This window comes from Phyllobates terribilis, unplaced genomic scaffold, assembly GCF_046119375.1.
Source record: "Phyllobates terribilis strain yellow unplaced genomic scaffold, ASM4611937v1 Scaffold_2__4_contigs__length_985480577, whole genome shotgun sequence".
NCBI classification, from domain to species: domain Eukaryota; kingdom Metazoa; phylum Chordata; class Amphibia; order Anura; family Dendrobatidae; genus Phyllobates; species Phyllobates terribilis.
The window spans coordinates 843,777,129-843,790,760 of NW_027362762.1; the positions used below are offsets into that span (position 1 = coordinate 843,777,129).

Below are 13,632 nucleotides of genomic sequence, written 5' to 3' on the forward strand. Positions count from 1 at the left end.
GCCATTTCTGGCCTCCATTCTAATTTTTTTCAGTGTGTCAGCAAAGTTTTTGACACACTTTGTGTCAATTGACAAAAGCTCGGGATGGGCTGAAACGTTTTTAAATGTGGATATTCATTAAAGAAGCATTGAAACTGATGTGAGTGCTGGGATTTAATTTTTTCTATAGTTGCTAGTGGGGACTGACTAGTGCTCACCCCCCCCCTTCCCTATCCAGGGCCTAGCGCTAGGGAAATACAGGGCTTAGGTTGCTATTAAGTGGAGGATCCTATACGAGTGGAACTAACTATTGCCTGGACAAGACTATTTGATCTTGGGGAGGTTAATGTACACACTTTTTGGTTAATTTCTTTCCACTGTCCTGCACTGCTTACACTTTAGGTCCATTTTAAAGGTAGACTATTTATTTTATGACAATTATGAATAAAAGTTACATTTCATAATATTCACCACTATTTGCTACTCACAATATAATTTACCTTATTTGCATCTTTGTGCACATTTAGTTATCTATCACAATCTGTATTGTATGGATTAAAGTGGATACAGCATGAGATTTTCAACAAGTGATAACTTGAAATAAACTTTTAAACAGGTTCTGCTGTACAATTATCCTGAGCATGGCTTTGCTTCTTATAAGGGATAGCCGACTCATTTGTAATCACATTGGACTCGATACATTGCAAGAGGTAAAATAAGGTTGTAATACGTGATGTGAACATGTCAGGGAGAAAATACCATCAAAGATATAACTCTTGAAAAGCTCTGGAGAAACATAAACTCATTATATGTGAATGCCATGCATTATTCATGGCAGCTTGTAAAGCTGTAGGTAATGCAGATCTTGGTAGTTCGGTATGCTTCGAGGCTCCACTGAGCTTTCTGCACCTGTACACACTGCAGCCTGCAGCTTGCCAGCAGAGGGGAGAGGAGTCATCGCCATATGTTATGCATCTGATCTCCACAATCACTCAAGGACTGCAGTAATCTTCTTAAGAAATGACGAGCCTGCAGTTAAAAGGATTTTGAAAATGGACCCAAAATAAACCCTTGTCAAAATCTTCTCATAAACAACATGCACTTAAGTTGTAAATGAGTGTTGAGATTTAGGAGCTTGGAAAAGCAAATGGCAATATATGATGTATAGGATAACCTTCACATAAATATTAAAATAACCACGCTTCTACATTGGGAAATGAAACATCTGTATAGCCCAATTACTCCCACAAGAGAGGTAATCCAGCGTTATCAGAGAGATCAATGAAGTTATATTTGGCTGATGTAATTTCCTGGTTTCCTATGAGACGTGTGCATAAAAATCAGACGGCACATACATGGTCCGTGTGATGTCTGTTTTTTTTCTCACATTCATTGACTTGCATTGGCGAGTCTAGTACGATATACGCAGCCACTCGCAGCATGCTTCCATGTTTTCCTCAGCCCGATTACAGCTACGGAAAAACTCGCAGATCAGCACTGACTCATTGAATAAAATTGGTGCAAGTGCAATGCGATTTCTTCTTGCATTGCATTTGTCTGATTTATACGCTAGTGTGAGCATTATCGGACCTGACAGGTTCCCTTTAAGCTTCTGGGAGTGGGACCAGATGAAAAATCTACCTATCATTTGCAACACTGGTTTAAACCAGGGGCGGACATACCGCCCGTGCAGCCAGTTCATTGAACAGGGGCCCCCGAGGGAGAGGGGGCCCCTCCAGCCTTCAGCAGGGCCGCCATCAGGGCATGACTGCCCAGACTCCAGCATGGGGCCCGGCCGGTCGGGGCCGCCTCGGAGCCCCGTTGGGGCCCCCCTATTGTGCGTCTCCTCATGGGGCCCCCCCCCGCAGGACCCCCCGCCGTTACATGACCGAAGATGTCCCTGCGCTCAGCATGGGCCCCCGGCCCCATGCTGAGCGCAGGGACATCTCCGGTCATGTGACGGCGCCGGCACAATACTTACCCCTCCCCGTGCCTCCGCAGCGTCTTCCGCGTCCTCTGACTGTGACGTCTCAGGTCAGAGGGCGCGGTGATATGTTTACACCGCGCGCGATGTCTCCTGAGCTGTCACAGTGGGAAGACGCGGGCAATGCTGGAGTCCGGATCAACATCAGGTAAGAAGTGAGGTGAGTATTTGATTTTTTTTTTTTATGTATGGGGCCATGGGGCATTATATGGTGGGGGGAGAGTGGGTGTGACATCCTGCATAGGGCATTATATGGGGGGGGTGGTGTGACATCCTGCATGGGGCATTATATGGGGGGTGACATCCTGCATGGGCCATTATATGGGGGGAGAGGTGACATACTGCATGGGGCATTATATGGGGGGGGGTGACATACTGCATGGGGCATTATATGGAGGGGAAGGGGGGAAGTGACGTCCTGCATGGGGCATTATAAGGGAGGGGGTGTGACATTCTGCATGGGGCATTATAAGAGGGGGAGGGGAGAATTGACATCCTGCATGGGGCATTATATGGGGGAGGGGGGAATTGACATCCTGCATGGGGGCATTATATGAGGGTGGGGGTGTGTGTGACATCCTGCATGGGGCATTATAAGAGGGGAAGGGGGGGGAAGTGATATCCTGCATGGGGCATTATAAGGGAGGGGGGGTGACATCACGCATGGGGCATTATAAGGGAGGGGGGGTGACATCCTGCATGGGGCATTATAAGAGGGGGAGGGGGGAATTGACATGCTGCATGGAGCATTATATGGGGGTGTGGGGGAGTGTGACATCCTGCATGGGGCATTATAAAAAGGGAAGGGGTAAAGTGACATCCTGCATGGGGCATTATAAGGGGAGGGGGTGTGACATCCTGCATGGGGCATTATAAGGGAGGGGGTGTGACATCCTGCATGGGGCATTATAAGAGGGGGGAATTGACATCCTGCATGGGGCATTATAAGGAGGGCGTGTGTGTGACATACTGCATGGGGCATTATAAGGAGGGGGGGTGACCTCCTACATGGGGCATTGTAAGGGAGGGGGTGGTCTAACATACTGCATGGGGCATTGAAAAGGGGGGAAGTGACATCCTGCAAGGGGCATTATATGGGGGGGAGAGGTGACATCCTGCATGGGGCATTTTATGGGGGGTAGAGGTGACATCCTGCATAGGGAATTAAAAGGGGGGTGTCATCCTGCATGGGGCATTATAAGGGGGGGAACAGCCTGCATGGAGCGTTACATGGGGGCCAATATTCTGTATGGAGTGTTATATGGGGGTCAGTATTCTGTATGGAGCGTTATATGGGGGACAGTATTATGTATGGAGCGTTATATGGGGGTCAGTATTCTGTATGGAGCGTTATATGGGGGTCAGTATTCTGTATGGAGCGTTATATGGGGGTCAGTATTCTGTATGGAGCATTTTATGGGGGCCAGTATTCTGTATGCAGTGTTATATGGGGACCAGTATCCTGTATGGAGCGTTATATGGGGACCAGTATCCTGTATGGAGCATTATAAGGGGGTCAGTATCCTGTATGGAGCATTATATGGTGCCCATAATACTGTATGGAGGACTATACTGACTTTTTAATAAATGAGGCCCAATATATGGAGCAGGCAGCACCTCCAGGAATTTCTATACATTTATTAAAGTATAATATAACACAGGTAAAAAAAATATGACAATTAAATGGAATCTGTCACCAGGTTCTAACCACCTAATCTGAGAGCAGTATGACATGGGGCAGAGACGCTGATTTCAATGATGTGTCTCTTACTGGGCTGCTTGCTGTAGCTTTGATAAAATCCCTGTTTTATCAGCTGGAGATTATCACTAAAGAAATAGTAAACCTACTAGTATGTAGTCCTACATATCCATGAGCTCCATATAACCCTGCCCCCACCACTGATTGGCAGCTTTCTGCCTATGCACAGTGTTCACAGAAAGCTGCCACTCATTGGTGTGGGCAGGGCTACAGAGAACTGCTAGATCTGCAGCTGAGAAAACAATGATTGTATCCAAACTACACTAAGCAGACCAGCAAGTGACACATCACTGGAATCAGGGTCTCTGCCCCTACCCTACATCATGCTGCTCTCAGATGGAGTAGCACGAATCTGGTGACAGATTAAAAGCACAAACACCACATCAGCCTTTATTTAGGATTCTGATTTTAAAATAATTTAGCTGGATTTTGCATTACTCAAAAGTGACTTATGCAAGTTAATATCTAAGTTATATTGTCACTAGATAAGTGTGAAAAACTTTTTCTAAAAGTACTTCCTTTCTAAAGACTTTTCTTATTTTTAAGCAGTTTTCGTCTTCATGGATATCAGCATTTTATTACAGTACAGACCAAAAGTTTGGACACACCTCATTTAAAGATTTTTCTGTATTTTCATGACTATGAAAATTGTACATTCACACTGAAGGCATCAAAACTATGAATTAACACATGTGGAATTATATACTTAACAAAAAAGTGTGAAACAACTGAAAATATGTCTTATATTCTAGGTTCTTCAAAGTAGCCACCTTTTGCTTTGATGACTGCTTTGCACACTCTTGGCATTCTCTTGATGAGCTTCAAGAGGTAGTCACCGGAAATGGTCTTCCAACAATCTTGAAGGAGTTCACAGAGATGCTTAGCACTTGTTGGCCCTTTTGCCTTCACTCTGCGGTCCAGCTCACCCCAAACCATCTCGATTGGGTTCAGGTCTGGTGACTGTGGAGGCCAGGTCATCTGGCGTAGCACCCCATCACTCTCCTTCTTGGTCAAATAGCCCTTACACAGCCTGGAGGTGTGTTTGGGGTCATTGTCCTGTTGAAAAATAAATGATGGTCCAACTAAACGCAAACCAGATGGAATAGCATGCCGCTGCAAGATGCTGTGGTAGCCATGCTGGTTCAGTATGCCTTCAATTTTGAATACATCCCCAACAGTGTCACCAGCAAAGCACTCCCACACCATCACACCTCCTCCTCCATGCTTCACGGTGGGAACCAGGCATGTAGAGTCCATCCGTTCACCTTTTCTGCGTCTCACAAAGACACGGTGGTTGGAACCAAAGATCTCAAATTTGGACTCATCAGACCAAAGAACAGATTTCCACTGGTCTAATGTCCATTCCTTGTGTTCTTTAGTCCAAACAAGTCTCTTCTGCTTGTTGCCTGTCCTTAGCAGTGGTTTCCTAGCAGCTATTTTACCATGAAGGCCTGCTGCACAAAGTCTCCTCTTAATAGTTGTTGTAGAGATGTGTCTGCTGCTAGAACTCTGTGTGGCGTGGACCTGGTCTCTAATCTGAGCTGCTGTTAACCTGCGATTTCTGAGGCTGGTGACTCGGATAAACTTATCCTCAGGAACAGAGGTGACTCTTGGTCTTCCTTTCCTTGGGCGGTCCTCATGTGAGCTAGTTTCTTTGTAGCTCTTGATGGTTTTTGCAACTGCACTTGGGGACACTTTCAAAGTTTGCCCGATTTTTCGGACTGACTGACCTTCATTTCTTAAAGTAATGATGGCCACTCATTTTTCTTTACTTAGCTGCTTTTTTCTTGCCATAATACAAATTCTAACAGTCTATTCAGTAGGACTATCAGCTGTGTATCCACCTGACTTCTGCACAACACAGCTGATGGACCCAACCCCATTTATAAGGCAAGAAATCCCACTTATTAAACCTGACAGGGCACACCTGTGAAGTGAAAACCATTTCCGGTGACTACCTCTTGAAGCTCATCAAGAGTATGCCAAGAGTGTGCAAAGCAGACATCAAAGCAAAAGGTGGCTACTTTGAAGAACCTAGAATATAAGACATATTTTCAGTTGTTTCACACTTTTTTGTTAGGTATATAATTCCACATGTGTTAATTCATAGTTTTGATGCCTTCAGTGTGAATGTACAATTTTCAAAGTTATGAAAATACAGAAAAATCTTTAAATGAGAAGGTGTGTCCAAACTTTTGGTCTGTACTGTATGTCTTGTTGAAGAAGCTTTTTCTGTACATTTATGCTGTATTTTTATATTATGTTTGTATTTTGCTTGAAAAGGTAACTGCTAGCTCCAGTAAAAAGCATTCTATCTCTTTGTGATACCACTTACTGTGCACTTCTGATACTTTGTCTAAAAGGAAGCAATTTTTTTTTCATATTTACGCTAAACGGACAATAAATGCCTGGAAACATTATTCCATTGGTGACCTTTAAAAACTTCATTTCACATAATGGGATTTGCTCTATATATGTACTTTTGACTGCTGCTGAACTTTCATACATGCAGAAATCACAAGGAGGGAAATAAATGGTAAAAATAACTATTTAAAAGTGTTTATAACAATTCAAATGACAGGAACTGAAGGAATAAGCGCAGACGTACTTCACACAGTGCTCATGGAAATGACACAATAATTTTTATAATAACAGCTGTTCACTATGTCAAGGAGGAAGCAAGTGTACAATCAGTTCTTGAAGTTAATGTGTTGGAAGCTGGAATAAATGGGCAAGCTTAAAGGGGTTGTCCACTACTGGACAACTGATTGTTCATAGCTGAAGTTTCCATAAAAAAAAATAAAATAAGAAAACATAATATATATACATAACAATGTCACGTGACTGTACAAAAGACACAGCACCAACAACATTGGTGGAATTAAAATTTTCAGCAGTAGATTTTTTTTATAGTCCAAATCCATCTTTTGTACCCCTTTCAATTAGATTTTGACCCCATGTGCACTTTGATATATAAAAAAAAACAAAATTTACTGGATTTACCATCCCCAGGTCCGACAGCAAGTCTCCATCTCTACACACAGTTACTGACATTGGATGTGTCGCTGACATGTCAACACAGAGGTAGCCAATCAGCAAACTGAGCAACTGCAAGCGGTGCATTAAATCAACACAGGCAAGAATGCTAAGCTGATTTATTGGCTGCCACATTGTGGATGTCATGCCAAAGCCACAGCTAATACTAGAAAAGGGGAGCAGCGGCAGAGAATTGCCGATGGACAAGGGGATGTGACTACAGCGCAATATCAAACTGTGCCATGGATGAAGATTAACTGAAAGGGGACAAATTCCTTAACTACTTCTGGACTGCCCATAGATTTAAACATCCAGGCAGTCCTCTCTTATTCCTGCACTGACGTTCTAAAACTTCAATGCAGTCTAATCAGCTTTCATAAGATATTGCAGCAGTGGGGGAGTGATGCTGACTGTCAGACACAGCCAGACTCCTCAGAGTGCAGATAAACATGGTTTATTACCATGTTTACCCTCTAGATTTCTGTATACAAAAAGTAAGTGAAGATTAGGAAGCACTTACCCTGCTTTCATCTCTGAACCCAGTGAATATGTGATCACTGGGTCAAGGAGGGAGCAGGAGCTGGATCCTAGAAAGCCCAGACGCTGCCATGATGACTAAATTTTCATTTTAGCTGGGGCTAATATACTAGCCCCAGTTACAAGAGAAATCAGCAAAAAGAAAAGAATGTATTGATGTATTAAAATGTCTCCCCTAACTCCAAAGGTCTTTTAAAACCTTTAGGGGGGCACAGTGTATAAAATAAAAAAAAATACATGAATAATGGCAGCAAAAATAAAAATGAAAAAAAATAATAAAAAAAAAACTAAAAAAGATACACTTCCATTCTAAATTGCTATTTCTAGCCCCGCCCCCATCAGAAAAATCTGTCCAATTTATAAAAATAATTTCTTCGGAAGAGGAAATGGAATTTATATTGTTTTAGTGGTCCTTTGTGGTTGCAAAAAAGAATAAAACAAAAAATAAAATACACATGAATTTCCTATTTTTCTTTACATTTTCTGCAATTATCAGCAAAAAAAAGGATTATAAAAATGACATAAAAATTGTGCCTCATGAGTATTTGATTTTCCCATTTTTTCATTTTTGTTTTTATGACCACACAGGGCCACTAAAATTCATTTAAAATGTGTTTCCCATTCTTTAACAAATAGTTTTTATAGATTGAACACTTTTTTTTACAGGGTCGGGGCTATCAACAGCAATTTGGATTCATAGTGGCATTTTTTTATTATTTATTAATTTTTTCCTTTTTTTATAATTTAGTTATTTTTCATTTATTGTATATAATGTTACCCCCATAAGGTCATAAAAGACCGTTGAGTAGCATTTAAATATTTCCTCTGAGTTCAAAATTGCCTTTGGATTTTACTCTTGATGCTGTAGAAGACATGCAAAAGGTGGTTCCTTAGTCTCTCGGAAGTCCTGTGACAAAGGTTTTGTGCATAATGTGTATTGTAGGTATGAAGAATTGGGTTTGTAATCCAGAATTAGATTCCCCTTTTTGCATTTAGATAAGAAAAAAATGTCGCTGTCCAATTGTGCACATTTCTTAAGAAGTGGCTTTAGTTCCATGAAGATGCAGTACATTCTGATATCCTCCATTTTGATACAGGGAAAAAATATATCTTTGTAGCCGTGTTACTGTGTGGGCATCACAGCCCCGGAAAAGACTTTAAACACAGGATAATAAAACTTTCACACTCCTTATCTATGAACTATTCTAATATTTACGGCCACAACAGTTTATCCCTCTCCCATATTAACCACTTCGCGCCAGAGCCTGTTTTTGCCTTCGTGACCGGGCCAATTTTTTCAATTCTGACCACTGTCACTTTATGAAGTAATTACTCTGGAACGCTTCAACGGATTCTCCTGATTCTGAGAATGTTTTTCCGTGACATATTGTACTTCATGATAGTGGTAAAATTTCTTCGATATCACTTGCGTTTATTTGTGAAAAAATCGGAAATTTGGCAAAAATTTGGAAAATTTAGCAATTTTCAAACTTTGAATTTTCATGCCCTTAAATCAAAGAGATATGTCACACAAAATAGTTAATAAATAACATTTCCCACATCTCTACTTTACATCAGCACAATTTTGGAACCAAAATTTTTTTTTGTTAGGAAGCTATAAGGGATTAAAGTTGACCAGCGATTTCTCATTTTTCCAACAAAATTTACAAAAACATTTTTTTAGGAACCACATCTTATTTGAAGTGACTTTGAGGGGCCTTTATGACAGAAAATACCCAAAAGTGACACCATTCTAAAAACTGCACCCCTCAAGGTGCTCAAAACCACATTCAAGAAGTTTATTAACCCTTCAGGTGTTTCACGGGAATTTTTGGAATGTGGAAGAAAACAATGAACATTTAACTTTTTTTTCACAAAAATGTTACTTCAGACCCAATTTTTTTATTTTCACAAGGGTAACAGGAAAAAATGGACTACACAATTTGTAGTGCAATTTCTCAAGAGCGCGCTGATACCCCATATGTGAAGGAAAACCACTGTTTGGGCGTACTGCAGGGTTCGGAAGGGAAGGAGCGCCATTAGACTTTTTGAATGTAAAATTTGTTTGAATAATTAGCAGACGCCATGTTGCGTTTGGAGAGCCCCTGATGTGCCTAAAAAGTGGAAACCCCCACAAGTGACACCATTTTGGAAACTAGACCCCTTTGGGAACTTATCTAGATGTGTGGTGAGCACCTTGCACCCCCAGGTGCTTCACAGAAGTTTATAATATTGAGCCGTAAAAATAAAATTTTCACATTTTTCCCACAAAAAATGTTTTTTATTCCCTAATTTTGCATTATCATAAGGATAACAGGAGAAATTGCACCATGAAATTTGTTGTGCAATTTCTTATGAGTACGCCGATACCCCATATGTGGGGGAAAACCACTGCTTTGGTGTACGGCAGGGTTCGGAAGAGAAAGGGGCGCTATGTTGGCTGGGATAGGTTGCAGACACCATGTCACATTTGAAGAGTCGCTGACATGCCGAAACCCCCACAAGTGAACCCATTTTGTAAACTACACCTAGAATTCATCTAGGGAAGTAGTGAGTATTTTTTAATTTTTAAATTTATACCATTGGGCAGTGAAAAAAGCATGATTATATTTTTACCACAAAAAAATGTTTTACCCTCAGATTTTACATTTTCACACAGGGCAATGGGTAAAAATGGTGCCGAAATGTGTCACACAATTTCTTCTAAAAGTGTCAATACCCCATATGTGGCTGTATCGTACCGCTTAGCCATACGGCGAGATCTGGGAGGGACGGAGCGCTATTTGACAATTGGAGAACAAATTATTGTAGAATAAGGATTTGGATTTGGGAGCACAAAATTTTCTCAATTTCTTTTGGGGGGCAAGGGCCATTTTGCTTTTCCAGAGCCTTTCTGCTACCAGTAACTTGGAAGTCCCTTATATTTTTAACAGATGACGGACCTGAGTGGGACTAGCTTTTTTTGATGACTGAGTTGAAGCTTTTATTGGGAACATTTTACGTAACATTTATCCGGCGCTCTAGGGTGAGCACTTACATCGGGGTTTCCATCTAAATTTCCAAGTGATGAAATTCAGATGAAACCCCTGTGGGATCCATTCACTGTAATGAGGCAGCAGAGTTACTCTGGACTCCGTCTGGCCTCTGTTTAGCGGTGTCCTTTTTTTTCAGAAGTGCACAAAACTGTGGCCAACCGCACTTTTATGCACGCCTAAAAAAACTGACACTGTGGGATCAAAGGCCAGATGGCATCCACAGTGGCCTATATCTGCCTCATTACAGGGAATCTTCCGTCATGGGTTCCGTCTGAATCACGTATTTCAGAGATTTACACGGAAACTCTGGTGTAAGTGCTCAGCGCAGAGTGCAGGATAAATGTGAGCAGAGCCTTACTGCGGTCTTTGGGAGACATAATAAACAAATCAGTAGCAGGTGAAGAATTGGTTTTATTTATTTTTTATGCCGCTCCTCGTGCGGTATAAGTGATGAGATTACTTTATTCTTCGGGTCGGTGCGATTACAGAGATACCAGATTTATATCGGGTTTTTATGATTGACAGCTGTCACACACTAAGAGACGCTTTTTTTGCAAAATCTAGTTTTTGCATCGCCATATTTCCATATTTCGGCCGACAGAGTCATGTGATGGCTTGTTTTTTGCGGGACGAGTTGACATTTTTATTGGTATCATTTTTGGGTACGTGACATTTTTTGATCGCTTTCTATTCCATTTTTTGGGAGGTAAAATTAACAAAAACCAACAATTCAGGAATTGTTATTTGAGATTTTTTTTTTATGCCGTTCTGCGTGTGGTAAAAGTGATAAAGCAGCATTATTCTTCGGGTCAGTACGTTTACAGCGATACTACACTTACTGTATATTTTTTTTATGTTTTGGCGCTTTTACACAATAAAACTATTTTATAGAAAAAATATTTTTTTTGCATCGCTTTATTCTGAGCGCTATAACTTTTTTATTTTTCGGCTGATGGAGCTGTATGGCGGCTTTTTTTTTGCGGAACAAGATGACGTTTTCAGCTATACCATTTTTATTTCCATTTTGCTTTTTGATCGCATTTTTTTTCCACTTTTTGTTTGGCGATATGATGAAAAAGCATATTTTTTTGCTCCGTTTTTTATTTATTTTTATTACGGTGTGCATAGAAGGAGTTAATTAGTGTGACAGTTTTATAGATCGGGTTGTTTCGGACGCGGCGATACCAAATATGTGTACTTTTTTTGTTTTTGCATAAATATATGGATTTATTGGTTTAATATTTTATTTATTTATTTATTTTTATTTATTTTGTGATTTTTTTTTACTTTTTTTTTACATTTTTACTTAGTTCCTGTATGGGACATTAATTTTTATTTTTCTAATCACCGATGTCATGCAATGTAATAGACATGTATTACATTACATGACATCTTTGCTGACTGTTTCACAGTCAGTGTCTCCAGGCAGGCTTCAGCTGCAGGACACCATATATGGCAGATCTGGAGGCGGTCATGTGACCTCCAGCTGCCATAACAACGGAAAGTCCTGGAAGCTATCAGGGGGCCGTCGGAGAGGTATGTTGACGACCCCCTCTCCTCTCACTATCTTCTATATGCCGCGATAACTATAGATCTCGGCATATAGAAGATAGCAAAGGGTTAACATCATTGGGACCTGATCCAATCAGGTCCTGATGATGTCCCCTATCAGAGCCATCGCTCTGCACCGCAACTGCAGCGCTTGCAGGACCCTGGGGGTCCTGAGCGCTGCGGGACCACCCACCATTTTTAAACGTCGGCGCTGCACAGAGCTAAGGCAGCGCCAACGTTTATGTACAGTGGGCGGTCCTGAACCGGTCAATAGTTCTGCTTTACGTCACTTGTCTCAGCTATTGCATTAATTCTGTGTCTTGATGTGAATAAATATGTGACCCTTCAGATTTTGTGTCATACTATGTCTGATGAAGAAACCTGAGTAGTATCAACCACTGAAGACTCTCAAATCTAAATAAATTTTTAGACTCTTTAGTAACTGAGACTAGAGTGTGCTAAATGTTAACAACACATAGATCAATCTGCTCTTGGGCTACTGACTACAGAAAATAATAGTATTAACAAAAATTGAAATAAATTCACAAACAAATAAACAACTTTGTGCTAAAGAATGTACCAAGGACTAGATAGTAGATATTCATTTAATTCACTGATTAACAGGAGACTTTTTACTAACAAGTAATTAAAGACCCGGGATTTAAGATACTCACTGTGACGTCACACCAGAATTCAGCGACCTCACCAATCCTCATTGACCTGAGCAGTATCTCCCATACCTCCAGCTTGAACATGTTGCCGATAATGATTTCCATTGGAACTCCCACTTTCTTGCTGTCATCAATAACCGTTCTATCACTATCACATTTTAATGTCCGAAAATGGAATGTCACCTAGTAAAACCAGAGACTTTGTTAATAAAGAGTAAAGTAGTATTGAGAAACAAAGCTTACAAGCTATATGCACCTTCACACTTAACTTTTTTATGTAAAACTGATTTATTAAATATTTTCTACAATGTTCCTGCTGCAGTTTGTCTGCAAGTCCTTTATCTATCTGAGTGCTGTGCAGAAATGTTACAAATCCATCATCGCTTCTAACCAATTCTGATAGCTCCTTTCCCATTTCTGGATTGGAAGTGTTTCTGCGCTCTTTGGAATTATGACACACATAATAATAGATGAAATTGCAGGTTTATTGACGACGCGATTCAGAGTCCACTGACTCCTTCCTCAGGACAACCATACGGAAACACTTCCAATCTGGTTACCTTTATTAGTATTATATGGAAGCTGTTGCATCTGGTCTTTAGGCTCTTTAAGTGTTGTGTCTCACACAATCTTACAAGGTGAGCAGTTTTACTTTTAGGCTGTGTGCCCACTATGCGTTTTTTAAGCCGCAGAAACGCTTAAAAAACGCTTGGTAGAAGGTCTGCAATGTTCCCCAATGATAATCCGCATGTGTTGTGCACATGCTGCGAAAATTTCCTCTGCGGATTATCATTGCGGAAAAACCCGCAGCGCTACCAATTATTTTGCGTAATCGCGGCGTTTTCGTCGTCATTGACTTGCATTGAATAGCTTAATATCCGCATGACTACATGTGCACATGCAGATATTAAGCGGTTCAATGTGCGGATGGTACCCGGGTCTGGAGAAGAGGAGACTCCTTCAGACCCGGGTACCATAGTACCTGTAAAAAAAAAGAATTTAAAATAAAAAAATACATTATACTCACCTTCTGATGGCCCCCGGTCTCCATAGTGATGCGTCCTGGCTCTCCAGCAGCTT

General features: G+C 41.0%; 1 protein-coding gene across 1 annotated transcript in view; it reads right to left on the reverse strand.

Moving 5' to 3' along the window:
- The window catches only part of AIPL1 (AIP like 1 HSP90 co-chaperone), a 253,022-nt gene that overhangs the window by 148,531 nt on the left and 90,859 nt on the right, over window positions 1-13,632 (reverse strand). Inside the window, exon 3 of the mRNA XM_073667818.1 lies at window positions 12,556-12,735. Within this exon, the coding sequence (XP_073523919.1) occupies window positions 12,556-12,735 (180 nt within the window). The remainder of the gene's footprint in view (window positions 1-12,555; window positions 12,736-13,632) is intronic.